General features: G+C 44.8%; 1 protein-coding gene across 1 annotated transcript; it reads left to right on the top strand.

Annotated features, from left to right (window-relative positions):
* Positions 1-15,900: 15,900 nt before the first annotated feature.
* T265_12910 (hypothetical protein) lies at positions 15,901-22,215 on the top strand (the record flags this gene model as incomplete). The annotated part of the gene is given in 9 exon segments (XM_009166218.1): positions 15,901-15,961; positions 16,140-16,236; positions 16,886-16,925; positions 17,115-17,253; positions 18,864-18,964; positions 19,026-19,134; positions 19,143-19,255; positions 19,949-20,218; positions 22,141-22,215. Coding segments are annotated over 9 exon segments (1,005 nt in total).
* Between the last annotated feature and the right edge of the window lie 570 nt (positions 22,216-22,785).

Below are 22,785 nucleotides of genomic sequence, written 5' to 3'. Positions count from 1 at the left end.
TGCATCCGGAAACCAATTTAAAGGGTAGGACCACAGTATCATACATCAACCCGTTCTGTAATCAGTATTTTGAGGAGATATTTCAACGGAGGAGCAAGTGTTTCCATCCGGTCCTGATGGGACGTGCTCTTAGAAAGTCCCAAGTAGTGAAATGACAACTCTGAGCATGGTCCCCAGTTTAGTAACACCGCATCGGAAGTATACTCGTTTAGTCGGTATGCACGTGTGGATAAAAGATATAAAAATGAGGTGTATGAGTGTATCCATATAACTCACTCGGTTCTGGGTATTACCACAGTCTACAAATTATCGACAGTACAAGCCGCTCACTAGCAGATTCTATCCTAATGATACTAATAATACTGATAGTAACGACCATAATATAACGATATGATAATATAGACCGAATTCCATGAACTTTTTGAACGCCATAAGCCTATATGGTTGGTTGGAAAGGTGTCCAACTTTGACAGTCATTTGTTGGTGGTCGATTTACTCGCACCAACTTGGGGAAAATTTGTGCGTTGATAGCCCAAGGTTAGCGGCTAAAGAGGAAAGTGGTGGGTGCCTGGTGGTTGATCGGATGGCAGTTGATCTGTTCGCCAAGCTTGGCAAGTGGCTTGCAAACATTTCGTCCCCAGTCGAGGAGACATCGTCAGTGCGCAGTTGAATGGGTGCTTCCTCAGTGCCTAGCTGCGTTTATGTAGTTTTTTGTAGACTATTTAATATCCTCTCATGTGGTTGGTTAGTTGGTGTATGCCTTCCGTTGCATCATGGTAGGACAGACTGTGATTGTGTTTTGCTGCGTTGTGGTCTGTGTGCCTCTTATTCCATTGAAGTGTTGGATGGTTGTTTTGGGGTGCTTCGGGTCTGTTTGCAGTTGGTCCGTTTCCGGTTTGTGTTTCGTTGTGGTCTTCCTTCCTTGATTCTGCTTGGTTGTGACGGTGTCTTCTATTTTTGGTAGTTTCCTTGCTTCAGCTTGATTGTTTGTTTCTTTTTTCTTTGTCTGCCTTTGCGTTATGTAGTCCCATAATTCTTTTGTTTGCGGTGGGTGCCTGCCACCGTTCCTTGTACGGTAGAATCTGTCTTTCGGTTCATCCCTACATCATTCAGAATGGTTGGGAAAACATTGCTCAAGATTGGTTTAGTGACTGGCCTAGTACCGGCACACACACACACACTGAAACACGCATGTGCCGTAGTCCCATAATTCTTTTGTTTGCGGTGGGTGCCTGCCACCGTTCCTTGTACGGTAGAATCTGTCTTTCGGTTCATCCCTACATCATTCAGAATGGTTGGGAAAACATTGCTCAAGATTGGTTTAGTGACTGGCCTAGTACCGGCACACACACACACACTGAAACAACGCATGTGCCGGAGCTACAAAAACCTAGCGACTTCTTCCCGACTCGTTCTCCCACTTTTGGTCTGTATATAGAACACAGATCAACAATGGGAATCAAACTGGAGAATTCTTAGCTAGAGGCCACTTCTGCCAAGTAAGCGATAGGTCACCTTGTTGGAAGCCAGTAGGGTTACTGATGCACGAAATCCGTCAGTTAGTCCGTGTTATGACGACTCCGTAACTGATGGTCCTATCATCATCATCACTATAACGGAGGGCCCTGTCCATGCCAACCAAAAAAACCACTGACTTTTTCGAATCACATGCTACGAAACTACCCCCCATACAACAGAATGCACTGTTGAGTTCCGAACTATGCTAATTACCCGAGATTCTAGCACTCCCATTGACTTATTTGGCAAAAGATGGACTGATTCCTGAAGTACGGTATACAAACGATGAACCGACAGGCACATTTTTAAGTCTTATGATATACATTTTACTGATATGTGTGTGTTTTCAATCCAGTGTGAGTAACCTCAGCGCCCATGGTTCAGACGAACACTTCGCACTGTTGACCTCATCCTAGCTTAGGTGGGTTTATGGAAAGACGCACAGTCACCCAGATCGCGGTCAGTTGCATCGATTACGCATGATCACCGTCTCAAGCACATCTTCAACTTGACTGCCTGTGCACCTGTTGTTCTAATTAGGTACCAAAAGTAGTATTAGGACGTTTTTCCATTGCATTTTATCATCCCAAATGCTTTTAATCACACAAGTGAGATTACAGGGAAGCGTAATCCACGTTGTCATGACAACCTCAGCACTTAAATTATTCAGTTGGAAAACGTAAGTGCGATTGAACAAAAGCCTGTCAGCCCAATCAGGGGCTTTGGGGGGGTGTCCAAATAAGACTTCAAAAGGCTGGGATATTGGACTTCCTCTGACGTGATTGCTTGCAATTTTTTCTTTCAAAGTCCCATAATACATACAGCGTGATCATACAATGTCAGTTAATTACCAGCTTAGCCCAATAGGGCCTCATTTTCTGTCGCCGGAGTAATATACAGACAGGCAAGTTACTGTCTACATAAGACCAGATCCTCCGGATCGATAAAAATAAGCGGACAGGTTTGGTTCAGTGAATACATATTACGGCAAAACTTCATGAAGTACGATTTCAAGCTCTATACTGGGGGAAGAGGACAAATTTTGGTACCAGAATCACACTTATTTAATTGGAAATCAACTTGAACAAGGTCGACCACAGTCATTTCCAGGGCCCTCTACGTCAATACAAAACTCACCGTATCAGTAAAAAAGAGTCACAAAAAGTTATCCAGCTAAAACCTCGCTAGACTCTGGCTGGTCAGCTTTTTTTCATTGTTTCAGCTGGCACAGGTCAGTTCTAGTCGATGTTCGGTACAATGAGGGATCCTAGTCCGTGAAAACAGAGTAACAATTCTGACACCAAAATGCGTCTGAAAAATGGCAAATTTCGTGATGTTTCGGGTGAACTTTTACCGAAGGATAAAAAAAATACTAAACCCGCCTCAACCCTTGTTGTTCATTTGCAAACATATATTTCATTTTGTGTCGGGAAGAACATTTTGTCTGCCGATTTCTTGTTCAGAACTGAATACATTACATCACTCAAACGAGCACCAAATGAGATTTTTTATCTCCTGGAAAACATTTTAAGGAACGTCATTTGGAACCGACGCTATCTGCTCAAAAACCTCACAACACCGGCGGCTGTCGCATCACATCACTCATCGTCTTTTCCGGCAGCTGACTTACCAGATTCATAAAACTTGCGGTGAAAGTAAAGCTCGGTGGCGGGGGATTGATCCGTTGTGATGAATCACGCCAATTTTGGGTGACTAGGCAAACCGTAGACCCTCACTTGATGCGTTTGCATCGTACGTCACAGTACTATCCAAACGCACCTGTTTTCTTTTCGACAGGTAGGATTCAGTATCTAAACGTAACACACTACTCACCTTTCATCGCCGGTTTCGCCCCCCCCCTCCAGCAGACGCAGCCCATGAGTATCCTTCAAACTGTTGTTCCACCTGAACCCAAACAAGACAGAATTCGACAACTGAATCAAGCTGAATCTCTCATTTAACATGTTTCGGTTCTCCCAGTTCGTACGATATTAGACATATCGCAATACACTATTCGTAAGTTTGCTGGGGCGAGATGGCCCAAGTGGTTAGAGCGCGAATTTACTGACCGGAAGGTCCGTGGTTCGAATCCGACCTCCACCTCTCTACTTCCCCTGTCTAGGCTTGGGCAACCTGGCAGTATCCCAGCCCTCGTGTTTCCTTCGGGTGGCATGGTAGCTAGGCACCCGAAAGGGTGTTACAGCTGAACGATTTATTTTTTTTAAGTTTGCTGAAGAATCTTTGACCTTGCTCGAGCCCAGTTTCCCTCAAACTCATGTTCTATTTGAGTTCTCTAAATGGGCACAACAGGAGTCTCCATTGGATTGAAAAGAATGAACAACTATTTGTTGCGCTCAGTCAAACTGATTTGACTTACCAACAGGCCCCGAAGCCGCGACCTATATAATCCAGGTATGAAGAACCCGGTTACTGATCCTACTATTTGTAAATAGGCGTATCTAGAACAAAGATTCAGTAGTGATATTGGATAAGTGCAACTCATATCATGCGAAGAAAGTTGGTTTGTTGGACTTGTACTGTTATGACTGCCTGGGTAGGTCGTAAGCAGATTTCCGGGAAGGGAATATGTAGAAAAACGAGGTGCAGACGATAACACGGAGTGAAAACCGCCGTTCCTGGGAGATCGCTTGCAACGTTATGGTTCAGTTGACCCAAATGTACTAGCCCAAGAATGGTGTCATTTCGGGCGTAACCCGAGAGAGGGATACTTTCGAGATTGTCTGCTTCTAAAGGGCTTTACATTCGTATATCTTTGTAATGTACTATTCATAAGGTTGCTGAAAACTCTTCAATAGCCTACGGCCGGTTTCGCCCTTCTTGGGGCTCATCAGGTAGGCGCATTCCCCGGGTTTCCGTCAACCTTATGTTCTACTTGAAACCAAGATTGCACGAAATTCGCGAATATACACTCATTTGCAAACTAATTTGGTTTTTCGAGAGACTCATCTGAATCTCCCGTTTGTGATGTTTTCAGGCAACCGAAGGTGCTGCACCAGGACACCTCATGTTTCAGTCACTACGATATTCGAGATATTGCGATACATGTGAAAAATATCCCCAAATGAGACCATAACTCGCCTCTCGCACTCAACTCACACTCAACATTATGAATTCTTCCAGAAACTGGTTGTTTTTTCTTGACCTGTTGCTCACATTCACGACATCCCGTTTTATTGCCGTTAACTGAATAAAATAACGCTCAAAATTTTCATCACATGCATCTATTCATGTACAGAAAGCTACTAAAAATCGCGGAATACACTCATTCCCACACCAGACTCAGTTCAATCATCGCTGAATCGCTCGTTTGTGATATTCTTCAATTTACTGTGCTGTACAGAGACCGTTTCATGTTCCATACATAACAAACGGGCATAGCGCAAGTGACCATAGTTCGCTAGGTTCGTGCATTTTGGGTTCAAGTAGAACATAAGGTTGATGGGAACTGGAAGATTGGGCTAGCTGACGGGCTCGAAGAAGGACGAAACCGGTCGTGAGCTGTCGAAAGGTTTCCGGCGGCATTACGAATAGTATTCATTCAAGGAAATATATGGCGATGTCCCGATTATCGTACCAAATTAAACATTAGGCGGGCTGTGTACAACACATTCAGTTATCAGACTATCTGACTATCAGGTTATCCTAAACTACTGATTCAGTTTCGATCCCGCTGACTCTAACTCTTGGCCTGATGAAGCTTTTGTGTCAAAAGCGAAACGTTGCCCAAATAAAAACTACCGATTGTTTACCAAGCTCTTCTGAAATAATACTAACTTATTTTTCAAACAGGTGTAGAACTCCGATACAGTTTAGTGTCCAAGCGAAAAATAAGACCGATGGAAACCCGGAGACTGAGATTAGCTGTTGAGCCTTGAGAAAGGGGAGACCAGTAGTGGGCTGTTGACGACTTTTTATCACCCTATGAGTAAAGTTGTGTGACGAAAACTGCAAGTGTGTTATTCTATGCCTCTGCCACAAATATAGAGGCCGGTTCCCCGGGGTGCACACTGTTCGGCGAGAACACTGTATAAGTCTGGATGTGACGAGTCTACCGTCAGTTTCCAATAGAACATCTGTGGTCTCTACAACAGATTTAGTTAGCAGACAATCCGAGATCAAGAATGGGTGTTGAATGAGTCCAGCTGTTTTGGATTTCTTGGCATTTGGCCGGCTAAAAATTCAGCTTCTTTGTTTCTCCCAGCCCTTGAAAAGAGTAGTTTGTCGGGATACTTACTCCTAAAGCCACACTTGATGTCATCACGAGCCAAGCCAAACTGCGAGTCGTTGTTGAGGCAACTTGAAATTCAGCCAAATAGCCAGACCCCTGGGAAATACCAGGGAAAAGCGGACAATTTTGCCGTCCAGTCGGGTGTAGTTTTGCACTCGTACACGTTCCATACCCTTTTAGATCGATGATGGTGTTGTAAAACTTGGATCAGTCCACTACAAAGTAGTGGCCTTGCTGATCTAAACGAGAAAAAAATACTTGGAAGACACGTTTACTTATTTCTGACTGAAGTCACGCAACACTGAATCTCTCTAGCTGGTCATAGGGTCCTACCCTGGTTTTGATAGGGTGACGTATGTCCCAATTCATCTGCCTCTGGATTCCCGGTCTCATCCGAAACAGTAGTTAGTTCTCGTCGGGTGTTCCATGTTTATTCTGACCAAGCCATTCTGTACTTACGCACACACAATCATGTACGCACAAAAGGAATACCTATCCTCCAGATCGATGAATCCAGGATGAATATTCGTGTCACCTCCACAGGGAACAAACACTTATTCATATGCACCGTCGTCACCCCGTCGTATGATGACTGTCTGCTGTTACTCGGTAACGAGACAGTTGGCTGAGTCCAGCTTCGGATGCGTCACTGCAGCCGAAGACAATAGAGTGGGACGACGACGTGGAGAAAAAAAACAGGGGACGAGATTGCTGTTCACTTCCGGTGAATGACTCACTCCCACTGCAATACCAGTATTGAACAAGACCCCATGAAAGGACGGGCAAACTGCTTTCTCTGTTTAGCAGTGCGCGGTTTGAGTCTCATCTTCTAGACTGTCCTACTTTAGTATGTATTTTCGAAATTTACCCCAAGCAAGCTGCCAAAAAAAGTAAACTTGCAGCATGGACTTACAGTCCCTTGAAACAATAGTTAATTACAGTTCACATGCACATCACTCTCGATTGAAGCGTCCTCTTCTTGTCCTGGTGAGTCCTCATCAAAAGAAAGGTGCATATGATTCGAACTTCACTTTTCTTAGAGCTTATCAGCGTGTATTCCTCGGCCGCTTTGAGGTTCGAACTCTGAGCGCCTGACATTTGAGGCGAGCGTATTCACGCTGCCGTTCAGTAGTATCGTTCCCCAAAATGCTAGCCATTAGCTGATTGTAAACGATACGGACCATAATCTTTTCTGACAACCATCCCAGTCCCTTCACTCTTCCTCAGCACTTCTGAGGATTCAGGCAAATCGGTCAGGTAGGTGAACCAAATCAACGTCAGGTCATTGAATAGCACTGGAAAGCAGTGTTTCCAAGCTATCAGAATTTAATCAAACTTCTCGGGTTTTCCGTCAGTTTGATTGAAGAAAATGAATCTTCAGTCTGGTACAAATATTTCTCATGACAACAGCATTTTGCTTCGTTTGGTCTCCCATTCATTTTCTAGTTTTTTTCTGTTTGTTTCATGAGCATGCTCCTGGAGCTTCCTGAATTGTCTTTGTTGGGTTGTTATACTTATCGGATAGTGAATTGTTTTGGTACTCGCCAAAGTCTTCTCTCGAGCCAAAGTGGATACCGATGGCCATTCTCTTCAAATCGACCTTGCCTAAATTCTTGCTTTACTCCAGTTTTATGCATAGCAGCTTCTTGAATATGAGTGCGTATTTGGATTCGCTGGCCTTTGGTTGTGTTTGAGACTTGTTTAGTCACCAACCTTAGCACTTCACAGAATTCAGATACAGTTCTATAGTTCTTCAGTTTTCTCACTTCCAGTCTGAATGGGCCACTTTTGGTCCACAAACTGATAGATTTCCAAGTGTGACAATTACTCCGGCCCATACCCAAGGGGAATCCGTTTAGTGGTCAGCCCCAGGCACCATTTTATGATCGGTGCATTGCCCAGTTCCCTTCACCGTACACAGTATCCATGTCCTATTCCCAAACGGCTTCACATGGCAATCGGTATCCGACCCAAGTTAGACGTTTGTTGCCAGAAGTCCGAGTGTTGCACACATGATGAGTAATCATCCACCTATGTCATCCACCGATCCGATCCCACGATGTCCTGGTACCTTCTTCCAACATTTCTGGTTCATGCCAACCTGAGAATTGAAATCGGCGAACAGGAGGTGGATCATTTAAGGGAGAAGATCTGACGAGGCCTGACGGTTCAACATAGAGTTTATTCTGTTCCTTGTTTGCGGGTCAAAAACACTAAGAAATGTTTCAAATCTTACAGCTGATTGCCAGAATCGGATGGCCATCATCCTCAGATTGATGCAGTTTGATAAATCCATCTTTCTTTGATTCCTGTGATCTGCAACTCTGTGTTTATGTCGGTTTCCTCGTACTGTTCCACTTTAGTGGAAAGCATGGCGAGAACCAGTCTCCCTTGTGTCAGTCACAAGCGTTCCAATTAGGGTATCAAGGTCTCTCCGGTGTGAGGTTGAAGTTCTTTCGCAAGAATAGTAGCTTCAGGCCAGGACAGAAGCATTCAGATGTCCCTGATTCTAAGTCAAGGAACACGCGTCTAACTTCTTTTCCTGTTTATCTGTGCAGCTGGAGATAAATTGATGCCTTTAGGACTGTTTTGACCTGAAATTGAAGTTTATTATCAATGCCCCGAGGCCTTTATCCTCAGAGCCTGAATCACAGAGCGCTAGGGATAGGGTTAACCCGAGGGGAACAGCAGTTTGATTCCTAACAATAACGAACACAATAGGTGACTTCTTGTAAAGGAAACTACTCACAAGGTTGCTGAAAACTCTTCGACACCCCACGGCCGGCTTCGCCCTTCTTGGGGCTCATCAGGTAGGCGCAGTCTCTGAGTTTCCGTCAACCTTGTGTTCTACTTGAACCCAAATTGCACTGTTTTCGAGAAATACACTAATTTCCCTCATGAAAATATACTGCGATATCTTGAATATCGTGCCAACTGAATCATCAGGTGGCCTGTGTGCAGCACATTCAGTCGTAGAATATCGTAAACGAGAGAGATTCAGTTGAGTCTCTCGCGAAAACCAAACTGATTTGCAAATAAGTGTGCTTCTCGACGTGACTTCTTGATTTTTTAAAATATTTCGACCGTAATGAGTAGTACTCCCATAGCCCGGTCAGCTGCGAGGTTATAGGGGTATGCAGTTTTCATGGTTGTCCTTTTCAAACCTGTCCTTCCTCGGAAGTTGGCATCATGGCTGCTCCGATAATTATGGCGGTTCTGATCACCTTGTAGAATCACCCTACCGTTCGCAAGTCCTGTCGCAGCGAAAAGTACGACCTTACCCACAGACTGTTTCCTGATGCGGTTCTCAATGTACGCGGAGTCGGTGCTCTTCGTGACACTGTTTCCCGTTAGAAATTCTGGCAAGAGTGAACTACACAGGATCGAGTTCCAGCCACCGACGCCCTCCGGGATCATTGCGACCGAATTCAAAAGGGCGAAGTCCACTATGTTAAAAATAAAAAAAACAAGCGCACTAGTAGGCTCGGTTCTGCTTCAGATCCACCGATGTTTATAACTACAAAAATGCACGATCTTTCCGCCCCGAGCATGAAGGGCGAGTTGATTGGGCCGAAGACAACTTAACCTTCGTACTTCTCGCTATGCCGTTTCATTATTTTGGTGGCTGTCCACACGATTCCTCTTCTGTCCTGTGTCAAATTAGCCGAGTAGATCACTTCTGAGTGGCTAATGAGATTGGATTCTTAAGGCATGGCCCAGGCAACGCAGTTGGCTGTGAAGCATTAAACGGTAGCGTTGTGACCCGCTACTCTCATGTAAAACGTGACATCTTACTTGCAAACTGTTTCTGAAGAAAATGCTTCTTAAGCAGTAATGATCCGATGCAGCTAGCCGTCGTAGTTCCCTCATGTAGAATGGTCAACATTTGCACAACATGGTAGTCCTTTTAAAGAAGGCCAATGTCGGGCCGTCGCCAGACATGTCGAAAGCTGAAGATAACCGCCTTTGGTTCCGCAATCCAAAAGTTCACTCCGCAGTCACGGTCCCTTGTGGCTTCCAAGTTTGGAGTAACTCACAATGTCTACCTGTTCGTCGGTGAAAGCAAGCAGAGGTAGCTCTGAAAGACTGACCTGCACAGGTAATTCACACCTAAATGATGGACCGCACAAACCGATGTGATTAGATTCAGTCGATAAAACATTTAAAAATTTGCTCAAATTACCAGAAGATCCCAGCCCAGCGCGATAACATGGTTCCAAGTTCCACGTAATCACCAGTTGCTACATCTACTGTTCTTTTCATGCTATTGTTCGCAACGAATTTGAGGAGAGATAGCGAAATATGAAGACGGACGCCGAAGGCTGGTTATCAAGTCTAATGAATTCGGTTCTTACAACCCTTTCCAAAAGGCAGTCTTACGGTAAGTTTTGATCTCAGAAGAAGAAGTTTTCGTCCAGATCTTCGGCAATTGTTTCAATATTCTTCCGTGGCACTGGTTAGGAGAGGTCACTGGTTCGAAGGTGTACTGTGTCCTTGACTGCCTCGGAGCTGTTATTACTGGATGCGTGGACCGAAGTCATAACTAAGCAAAATCTGCTGTCTCGGTAGTGGTTCAACTTGCCGGGTCCTGCTAACCTCACTGCCGTTAATTGGTATACTTTCGACTCTTGTCCGAATGATTAAGCTGACGGGTCAACAGAACAGCTTGACCAACTTTGGCCAGGGAACTCAATGGGGTGTTCGAGACGGACGGTATCCGCAGTCTGCTTGCAGCTGGTGACTGAGTCCGGTTCATTTGCCCTTCAGATGGATGTCCACAATTCAGCTCACCCAGTACACCCCCGACCAAGCTTCCGCCGGTATGCAATATCTCCCTTTATTATCCCATTGCATGTCTGCGGTTACAAGCTTAGATTGTTCTACATACTGTCCGTTGATAGTTCGAAATCTGAGTCTACTAGACCGTCTGGTGAACCGACCAAAGCCCCCACTTTGTCCGAAACTTTGATGAAAAGCCTCTCTCCTGGACGCAAGCTGCATGAATGGGAAATCATCTGTGCACATTTCAATAAAAATTCGTAACTGGGACAACATCCCAGTACCCGTCCGTAAGCATACTGGGTCAAATGTTCCATCTAAACAGTGGAACATAAGGCAGATCTACATGTCAGATGTAATCAGGTTGAATGTTCAAAAAAAACTTAAAAATACCCTCATCTTATCTGAAAAACAACAAATTACGCGAGTCGCGTGATTTCTAATACACACAGCGTACCTCCCATGCAACAAGGACACACGCACAGAGAAAGTGAGTAATACACCAACTCCACTATTCATCAATTTTCTCGTTACTTTGTATGCATAAATCTTAATTTTTGTCTGTCAGCATCCCTTGCCTCATTAGTATGCGCTTTTAGACAGCGCTTGGTGTGCTGATACCAGTTTTTGTGCAGTGTATACGCGTTTGTATGTCTGTATATGACAGGGTCGTTTCCGTCGCGGTCTACGACCTATCCACACACTATCGTCGGCCGAATTGTCTACCATGAAATAATGAAGGAATGGTCCTTGAGGCGCCCGAGACTATTGTTCCTAATTAGTAAATCTGTTTCAAAGGGCTGTGAAAGGAGACCGACAGTCATAGTGCGCAAAAGCGAAATAAGTAGATAGATTTCCAGCACAACTGGCAGAAATGCTAGGAGGCACAAGTGCCGTCTGAGCACCGCTATATACCATTCCTTCTTGACGGCAGCGAAGAGTTGAAGAGACGCGCAATGGATTGTTTATACGAATGATCTCGAATTCTAGATTCATGTGTCTTACTAACCGAAGTAGATTATCCCGTCCAAAAAGCCGACAACTACATGCAACGACGGATTCGGCCAGTCCTGGTTTTGCTCGTTCCATGAATAATGACAAAATTGCCTCAAAATCGATTTCCTGATCACTCTAAAGCTTCATTATGGAGAGGTTTAACACAATAAATTTTGAAGTCGCCGGTCTGTTGATGTTTCTTATGGTTTGTTTAGTTAATAAGCACCACGATTCCTGATGCAGCCGCTGGTGGTAGTGTTGGTGTTCTTGTTGACAATGATGAAGATGCTGCTGCCGTTGATGATGATGATGATGATGAGGATGATGATGATGATGATGATGATGATGATGATGATGATGATGATGATGATGATGATAATGATGATGATGATGACGATGACGATGATGATGATGGATTAGGGATACTGATGTGGCTGCGCACAAGGGGTAACCTGTGAGCAGCATCAGACTTTTTGGTTTTAAGAGTATTTCGACCGTATCGAATAATGCGCCGATGGTCACAGTCAATCGTTGGGTGATCGAAGTGGGTGGTTTTTATGGTCGACATTTTCTATCCCGTCCTTCCTCGGGGAGGGGGGGGGAGGCAGCTTCGCTGCTTCTATGAATGTAGACATGCTGGTTGCCCAGGGGGAACACCTTACTGCCTTTACATTCCCATTACAGATGACTTTACCCCCAGACTGCCTGGTAGCATGATTACTTGTGGTACATAATCTCACTGCTCTTAGCCTGATTGTTCACCTTTTGCTTTCCTGTCAAGATTTCACATTGTGGAACCAAGTTTCGACCAGTGTAGCCCGCGGAATCATTGTAGTACTCAAGCCGGAGCAACACGTCAGGATGGCAAGTTTAGGTCAGCGACAACGTGATCATCGGGTTTGGACGCACCGATCGTCCGGATCTAATCAGAACCCATTAACTGAATGCTATGAATCTTGTGTGTTTGATTTTCACAACGAGATCGATTATGATCTAGGGTCACAGAAGTGACCTATTCCGTTGTCTTCTGTTAGTCGGCCGTTGTGTGATGGCTGTTCGTGATGGCCTGCACAATGACAATCCGTGACCGAAGTTTATATTTGTCAGCACGTGAATCAATTCTAGCAGAGGTCATTCCACTCACACTAACCCTCATTGGTTCGCTTCTTCCACTCATGAGGCCCCGGGCTACGGCCAACCAGAACGTGCGTAATTTCTGTGTCTCTTAACCCATCACGTTCCTTACAGCCGATGACCCCAGGCCGGTTAGACTTACTAGCTTGGTAGCTCAGTCAGTATGGACGAGTTTGTGGTATCTGTGCTCTGTGCTAACTATTTGGTAACGTGTTGGAATATTGGTAGCTGTCATGGCGGAAAGGCGTCAAAGAGATCACGAAGAGTTTGGGTGTTGTTGGTGTTGTACGTTTTCCAGGATGGGGTCACCGTGACCCCGTTTGTGGTTGGCTGGAGACGTTGCAAGAAATGGTTGCTAATCGATGTCAGTGGTGTTCGTGCTGTCAGTTTCTTTCCAGGTTATCTGACTGAGTGGTTAAAAGTGTAGGCACCCCATAATGCTTGTCATAGGCTAGCACTATGTCCCCTCCCCACCCACTCCTTCTCTTTTTTTCACTGCAGGGCTATTAACATAACTATATATATTTATATTTGTATTTATATACATATATAACTAGACGAACATTATGGTTGTACGGCAGTGAAGCATCAATGCCAACACTGATGTTGCCGTCTTTGATGATGACGATGATGATGATTGGTAGCTCGGTGGCATTCAGGTGACCCATCCGATGGCGCAATGATTATGTTTCATCGAAAGGTGAAGAAATATCTGCAAGCCAGTTGCCAAGGTCGGTGAACAAGCCAATAACCACCTGATCAATAACCAACGATGCTCACTTTTTGTCGTCCCACTCATCTACCAGTCAATCACACTAAGGACTTTTTCTCCTGGTGTTTTTGTACCAAATACATAGGAGATAGAATGACTGAACACCTTGTGAAAGCTGGCCTCGTATGTGACACTTACTGGTTGAGACGAGCCTGAACTGTGCAGCGAGGCAAGGTTAGTTCAAGGTTCACTTGGTTTGCTAACCCTCTTGAACCGCGAATGCAGAAACACCTTCATTTTGACAACTACATTTTTCGGTTCCTGTGACCCCCTAGCTTTATGGATGGGGGTGGGCAAGTGCTCCCACGAGTGCCTCCATCCGCAAGCCTTCCTTCCCCAACTATGGTGCGTGATTTTCCTGGCTTCCTAGAGTAGTTTTCTTATCAAATCATGTTCTTAGGCTACAGGCGCATAGTCCATGAGCTGAGGATCCCACTTGCCTTCTATATTCATGCAGTTCGGCTAGCGTTGTGTGGCTCCTCCGGAGAATCGAGTTAGTAAGTCATCCGGGAAAGCTCTATTGCCACTCAAGTCACATTCGCTTGTCGTTAGAAGAAAATGGAAACGGACAAAATATCTGCTTAATTAGTTTTGACTCCACCATCTTATCGGCCTAGACATAACCTAGTGTCGCGCATGTTGTAGTGCTTTTCAGAACGAAAACGAGCTGCGTGATAACTCACTTCTGAGTTGTCTGGTTGTATTATGGAGCACCAAACAGTTCTGTGATCCAATAAAGGCTTTACCTCAGGTAACCCTATCAGGAAAGTACATTATATGCTGAACGTAGGATGTGTCTAGTTAGTCCCGCAGATCACCGTTCATGTTTTGGATCCCGTTCCATATATACCCGAATCTTGATTGATCGGTTGTTCACTCTAATGCCAATCTAATGTCTATCCAAAAGTATTCCTATTGACCTCGAACGATAATATGACTATGGCATTGATCAGGCACTATATAGAGGACATAAGATGATTAATGATCTTGCGTGTGGCCAACCACCAGCTGGCGCCGAGACTGATTTTCGTGATCAACATTAATCATTAGTCAACTTTGGACACCAACACCCCCCAAACTGGCACAGGTCTTCTCAGTGTTCGTGGCCAAATTACAACCACAGCTCGATTACTGATGTTTTTGGTGAGGTTGCTAAGCCCATGACAGCTTGACTGCTTACCTCTCTGTTCGGTTGCTCTCTCACTCCCCGTCCGATAGCTCACAGCACACACGCTTGTCCGCATACGCGTACACACGTTGAACGATGCTATCGTATTCGCATCATTCATTTTACGTGCATATCGCCCATTACGTGTGAATGTGTGCACACATCCATCCGTCCATCCATCTGACAATGTTCGCATCGCGTCAAACTTGTACGACTGATTCCCAATCAGAGAAGAGTCAAAACGGTGTGGGACAACCCCTGCTGGCCAGCCCCCTACTGTGCGAACAGCGTGTGAGTGGCAGAGTCACAGTTCCACTGTCAGTCAACTGGAAAACTATTTTTCTCTTTGCAAAGCGAAGCATACGAGCAAACACACACACACACACGCTGGCCAGGATACGATTTGCATCCGGTACAATATGTTCGCCTTAGACACTAGCTAGTTCTTTTCATTACGAAACGAAGCCAGTTTGGCACCAAAGGGACAGACTGGATGAGATTTTTCCACATCCATTAGAGAAGTAAATAGAACCAGTGCGCTTTTATTTGAGAACACGGAAACACTACGGGCAATTGTATGATGTAGCAGGACGCTAGCAAGCCAGATATTGGTTCTTAAAAATTTCCAGGTGGAAATTAAACGGAACAGGGGAAATAAATCTCTTTTTTATCACCTGACATCACCTATAAGGTTGCTGAACTTGAGAGACAGAGCTCAGTAGTTGAGGCCCGAGCCTACTGACCAGAATGTCCGCGTTCCCATCCCATCTAGAGTGCGCTCGTCTAGGCTTGGATAAGCTGGCAGTGTCTTAGCTTCCTTATGGTGGCATGCCAGCTAGGCATCCAAAAGGGTGTCGTTATTATATATGCAAGGTTGCTGAAGACTCCTCAACAGTCTACTGCTGGTTCTGTCCTCAATGAGTCCCATCCGGTAGGCGTAGCCCCACCAACCTTAGTTCCCAATCGAAAGCCGAACTGTATCGGAGTGAATTTTCTCATTCATTCACAAACCATCGATGGATGTTCCTTAGCCCAACATTATTCCCAGGCTTGATGGAAACTCTTCGGCAGTGCGCTCTTTTTCAGAAGACATGAAACAGTCATTGTGCAACACAATAGAGTGAAGAGTATCAAAAACGATCGACTCCATTGGGATTCAGCTAACCCCGTTTCCCGCTGACATCAACTTATCTTGAAAGCGACTGTATTTCTCCACTTGCGTACAACTCGGTGATGAAGTAAAACATAAAATTGACGGAAACTCCTCGAAACCTTGTCTGCCCAATGAGTCCTAAGAAGGAAAAAACAGTAGTTTTAATTGACCTCATGAATGGTGTTCAGGCAGGTAAATTGATTCTTGTTTTTTATGTCTTGCTAGTGGAGGAACGCGGTTAGGTGGCATGGTGAGAAATGGCATACTACATTGGGAGGGGGCGAGATGGTCCAAGTGGTTAGAGCGCGAATTTGCTGACCGGAAGGTCCGTGGTTCGAAGCCGACCTCTGGCTCTCAACTTCCCGTATAGGCTTGGGCAACCTGGCAGCCCTCGTGAAACCTTCGGGTGGCATGGCAGCTAGGCACCAAAAGGGTGCTACATCTGAACGATACTACACTGGGTTGAAGTGAGCTTTGAAGCGTACGGTGGGGTCGATTAGAAATGCCCAAAATACACAGTCCAAAAGTGCTCGTTGTTTAAAGTGACTGGGTGACTAAAGGACCTTTTCCGATACAGACTAACGTCTCTGTACAAACGTGCGAAAACTCAACTGTTCATAGCTTGGACCGAATGGCCCGTGTACCTCAGGTTATCGAATCTACGTACCTGTAACAAGAGATAATACCGAATGATCATCAGCGGAATATTTGAAACAAACTATGAATAGGTTTCGTGTTGTGTGTGTGTGACTGACGCGAAGGCAAAGCAGCGAAACCCAAACCAACTTTGTCTGGTTGGTATACGCCCTGTCGTGTGTGTGTGTATGTATGTATGTATGTATGTATGTTCACATCACTCGAATTCGGAAAGATAAAGCACACACAGAGACAAACCAGGCCTTAGTCTCCCACTGACCACAAACTAGGCCACGATGTGACCTCCCACATCGCCAAATTGACCAGCCATTAGCCATGTCGTCCACAAAACCGTACTCATCACTCGTCCAGGTAACCATGGATGTGTCGGTCTATTCAGATTTAGGCGTCAACAACCATCCTGTCAGCAAACCAGTTCAGTTTGATCCGTTTTATTTTGTTCCGCAATCTGTAATTTAGTTTCTGGTATATGGACTTGACGGTCGTTCCTCCCAATATAGTACGCTCCTTTCCAAGGAAGCTAACTGACGGCTAGCGCAGTATGTCCCGCAGCCCAACCCGATCAAGACTGTCCATGAGATTGGCAACCTAACTACGCCTCTTGCGAAGAGCTCCGGTTAGGCAATGGGGAAATCTCTCAACGGGTGACCTGGAACCCAGCGAGTCTCTCGGTTTATGATGTTCTCAGGCAACTGAATGTGCTGCACCAGGCCGCCTCATGTTTCAGTCGCTACGATATTTGGAATATCGCGATACATGTATATCTTTATACTGTACTACTCATAAGGTTGAGAACACCATAAGTGAGAGATTCAGCTGGGTTCCAGGTGAGTCTCGAAAGAACCAAATTAGTCTGCAAATGAGTGGTGGGATGTCGATGGATTTTCAGCAACCTTATGAGTAGTACATTACAAAGGTATCCATTGAGTTTCCTTTTGACTGCCGTGTTGCTACCTCTCGTATGCACCCTGGTGGATGGTTTGGCCATTCCATCTGCCCCCACGAAAGCCAACGTTCGTCAGCTGTACTCTCACAACGATGCCGCAGAATTCGCAGTCCTTTTTGGGTTTTGTGGTATGGGCTGGGTCGGCTACGCGTGCGTTGTTAATGTTCTGCTCGGTGAACGTTACAGTAGGCTCCGATGAAACTTTAAGCTGAATACTTTACTGCAACTAACTCTCTGAAAGTTTTTTGGTCCCTGAATTTCCAATACCATCAAATTGCGGGATGTTGTAAGCCAAGGATTACAGGTTCATAATAGTAAACAATGAGGGAACTGAACACTGCTGTTCTAAGAATCCACAGTTAGATGTCACAACAAATGTCTATCATTCTACGGAATATGCCTACTAATGTATTACACTGTTCGAACGTTTGATTGAACTGTCTTGGTGTACTTCTGATTCAAAACTTATCGATTACCAATGAGTGATTGTCTTCACCAGTTCGGTTCAAAAATGGCTCAGAATGGCCACTGGAACTGTGCTACCCTGCCAGCCACGAACAACAAATCTGTTCTATCCCCAATCGATGCGCATTTGTATCGAGCCCAGAAGCCGATCGATACTGATCTAACACGAGTGCTTATGAATTCATATTCACGGGAATACACAGCAAGTTCATCTTCATGCCCTAGTCGTCGTTTCCTGGCAACTCACTCTGTTCCAAGTTCGGATTTTCAACGCTAACCAATCTGTTGTTCCATGGTTCGATTCATAGCTGATGTAATGCAGATGAGCCCTTCGTATCAAACTGCTACCGTTGCGATATGACACGCATTGCATCAGACGTGTCAGAATGGCAGAAGTTGGCCAACAATGCGTTGAGGTAATGACGTGATAGCAGTGCAATGCGATGAAACTACTAACAAGATTAGAGGTGTATTCTTGTAACGGAACACTATTCGCCGACAACCCACAAATGATTTACCTTTTCTTGAGGCTCATCAGGTAGGCGCAGTCCCCAAGTTTCCGTCAACCTTATATTCTACCTGAAACGAAATTCGGTGCAGTTTGCGAAACACACTCGTCTGCACATTTGGTGTTGACTTGAATTTTTCGTGCACAGCAATATTCGACTGAATGTTTCATGTTTCACTTGGTACGATACTCCAGAATCAGATTATATTTCCCTCTCTGGAGCTCTTTCGGCTTATGTGCTATAGTTAGACTGTGAGACACTTGTGCTTTGAGAACCAGCGATTGTTAAGTGATTCCCTATGATATGCACCAATGAAGAGCCTGAAAACGTGGGACTTTGACAGATCAAATGCTATCACGCGCACACAGTGATGAGCTTCAGTTAGGTGGTTTGGTTAGACTTGACAGAGGAATTTTGTCTCAACCATTATAGGAGCTCGTTGATACGCCAACCGACTGATCGATCGCCCCACCAACATACGTCCATCATTGTTGCTGTTCTGAAAATTTCTATTCAGAAAGGAGACCATACAGACAAAAAGTGCAGACTCAAGCGGGCCCACACTTCAAAGTTAAAACCGCACTTGTAAACACTTCCGCCATAGTAACCGAGGTAACAGTAAGCAGTGAAACGACTTCCATGAGGTGGGGCACTTTGTCACATAAACTCACGCCATCAGATTGGTCGATCAACCTTCAAGGCCATGTTCACTCGCTTTTTCGTCAGTTCGGAAATACGGGTTTACCCAAAGACTAATCAGTTGGCGCAATATAAGGGTCCAGCTTACGGTGCCTAGCTGCCACGCCACCCAGAGGATGCACCTGGGCCGAGATACTGTCGGGTTACGCAACCCTAGACAGGGGGAGTCGAGATGCAGAGGCCGAGTTTGAACCACGAGCCTTCCGGTCAGTAAGTTCGCGCCTTAACCAGTGAGCCAAGCAGATATCGACCAGGTTATTTGATTCCCTAGTGGATTAGTTCAGATGCCACCTGACCCCATCCTAGTTGTTAGGTCTATCACCTGAAACAGACGTGAAATGGTGACCTGAATCGGCATATATGCCAGAGCTAATAACGAAGCGGGGAAGCAAAAATTGGGCAATATGTGAATGAAATAGGATGTTGGTGCGGTACAATGAATAATCTGGCCGTTTGACGAATTGAGTCTTAACGCGCGACCGAACCGAGCCCCAGCTGAATCTCTCGTTTATATATTCTTCAGTGGATTAGTTCAGATGCCACCTGACCCCATCCTAGTTGTTAGGTCTATCACCTGAAACAGACGTGAAATGGTGACCTGAATCGGCATATATGCCAGAGCTAATAACGAAGCGGGGAAGCAAAAATTGGGCAATATGTGAATGAAATAGGATGTTGGTGCGGTACAATGAATAATCTGGCCGTTTGACGAATTGAGTCTTAACGCGCGACCGAACCGAGCCCCAGCTGAATCTCTCGTTTATGATATTCTTCACCTGAATGTGCTCGCATCGTGCACGACATTGCCATGATATTCAGTTGGTATGACATTGGAGATATCGTGGTATGTTTTATTGAAGGAAATCACTCATTGGTTTGTTGTAGGTTAGTTTTCAGTGTTAGGTCTATACAATACAACACAATACAATAAAATACAATACAATACAATACAATACAACACAATACAATACAATACAATACAATATACAATACAATATACAATACAACATACAATACAATATACAATACAAAATATACATGCATCGCGATATCTCGAATATCGTAGAGACTGAAACATGGGGCGGCCTGATGCAGCACATTCGGTTGCCTGAAAACATCACAAACGGGAGATTCAGCTGGCTTCCAGTTGAGTCTCTCGAAGGAACCAAATTAGTTTGCAAATGAGTGTATATTCGCTAATTTCGCGCAATTTGGTTTCAAGTAGAACACAGGGTTGACGGAAACCCGGGGACTGCGCCTACCTGATGAGCCCCAAGAAGGGCGAAACCGGTCGTGGGCTGTCGAGGAGTTTTCAGCAGCCTTACCAGTAATGCATTACAAAGCTATACAATAGTACTTTGCTTAATTTTCCCAGCGGTATCACCACATAATATAAAATAACTGCTGGCCGAAATGGAAAGAAGTCTGTCGAGTTTGAGGCAAGCTGTGAACATTGGTTTAGCCCTTCGCTGTCGTATTAGGAAGTCACATTATTGTGTGAGCACTTTTGTCACAGCCATCAGGACATCTTCTGTGGGCACATTTGGCTCGGTTACTGTCGCTGTGTAACCAGTGCGTGCACAGTAAATATCCAGCACACGAAAATCCACAAGGCCCATTCGGTTTGCAATTGTGAGAAATTCTGAAAGAGCAATCCTCTGTCCATACTGTCCTAATTTGCTGCCTCATTCTGTAATGAATCATCTACACATTCGAGCTTTGATTGTAAAGAATATGGAGCATTATGTCTGAGAACATGCCTCCGGAATGCGAAGAATGTGAACCTCTAGCGGACCACTCAAATTCGTCCCTAGGTTTGATGTGTGTAACAAGAAGCAACGGACTTGCACTCTCATTGTTACAAAGAGACAGTTGACACAATCACTTGACGAAGCAAGTGAAGCAACCGAACGACATCTGACTTGACGGTGTGCCGGATAAATGTGAAATGCTGGTTTCGTGATCAGTAGTAAGGTTAGTTCCAGACTAGTCTCTCATCAAAACCGAATCGGTGTGCAGGTAAGTGTATAAATCGAAGTAAGGTCTGCGCGTTCGATATCCCCGGTATAGGTAGACAGTGGTTCCTGATGAAAGCAGTCTTATTTTTTATCGATTTTCCTAAGTAAACAATAGAAAAGTGACGAAAGTCATCATAATTCTTTTAATCTCCATGAGTGCTTGAGAAGAATAAGTCTATTTTATGGGTCTCTGTGAGGTCCCTGTAGGATGGAATCAAACTTGGATGTTATTGAAGAATGAATGACGCGAGCGAGAAGCGAAATTGTAGCGAATTTGCTGCACCCGAGAAGGGACACGCGGTAGTTGGTCGCTGAAGACGTTGGTTAATATACACAGTATGGAAGCATGGAAACTTCTAGAGAACCATATAACTCAGCAGTAGTGATAGAGTTCTTGCAACTTGTAAAAGTCTGTGTGAGCTACCTGCGCGAAGAAACTGGGACAAAATACGTATGACGATGAATGGCAGACTATCTATATACTGTGTTCAAGCCTTGGTAACTTTTGCCAATGTACAACATGTTCAAGAGTACTGCATCTACCTGACTGCTCTACACAATTTCAGTCGAGGTTTCGTCCTATACGCAAATACGGTCCTTTATAAGAATCTGAGAATCACTGTACCTCTGTTTCACGCTTGTTGCAGATCCTCAGCAGTGTGCAGTTCACGAAACTCAGAGTGAATGACACTTTGCCCTGTTTGAGCAAGAGCCAATCACAGCCTCTCGTGGCCAAATTGTTGAGTGTCTTGGGTTCGAAACTCTCCGGATTTCGTTAGATGCACACTGACGATGACTCCAATAAGGATGAATCCGTTGTGTGGGGCTTCTAGGCTTTTCAGTGTAGATTGGCTTCACTGATAGGAAGATAGCTTAACCGAAAATTACGAAACTTCTTCGCGCTACCATTGATCTATCTATGGTTAGAAACGTCGGTTGACGCCCACTAATCTCACTCCTTGAATTGGCTACCAACCTGCTAGCGGGTTCAAGTTATCCAACGTCAAACGTGGTGTTCAACTGTTCAATATCATTTGCGATCCTTAAAACTGTAAGTTGAATACAATTCATCTGCAGATTAATTTGGTTTTTTCGAAAGACTCACCTGGAACCCAGCTGAATCTCTCGCTTATGATGTTTCTAAGCAACTGAATGTGCTGCACCATGTTGCATCATGTTGCAGTAGGTACGATATTCGAGAAATCTCGATACATGTATAGATGTGATGCACTACTCACAAGGTTGCTGAAAACCCTTCGACAGTCCACTACTGGATTTGCCATTCTTGGGGCTCATCAGGTAGGCGCGGTCCCCGAGTTTCTGTCAACCTTATGTTCTACTTGAAACCAAATTGGACAGATTTCGATAAATATACTACTCATTTATACACCAATTAGGTTTTGACAGGAGACTCACCTGGAACTGAATCTCTCGTTTTTGAACACTCCTCATCTGCACGCAAAACCGTATGCCTCTTTGTAGAATCAAAGCTATTTGTCTGGTTGCTGGGACACTGAGTGTTCGCAACGCATAGACACGTGGCACCCTGTATTAACAAATTCATATGTAACAGACTCCAGTCCCCACTCTCAAGTTGATAAGTATGCGCTAATATGCCAATGGCAAGTTGGTCAAATTTCAGAGCTGACCCTTATGGTCACCTATTTGTACTGTCGGAGTTTTCAGCAATTTTATGAGTAGTGCATCATATGGATCGGGATA

This window comes from Opisthorchis viverrini, assembly GCF_000715545.1.
Source record: "Opisthorchis viverrini unplaced genomic scaffold opera_v5_23, whole genome shotgun sequence".
NCBI lineage: Eukaryota > Metazoa > Platyhelminthes > Trematoda > Opisthorchiida > Opisthorchiidae > Opisthorchis > Opisthorchis viverrini.
Note: the sequence above shows the minus strand (reverse complement) of the source record. Positions and strands in the feature narration are given on the sequence as shown.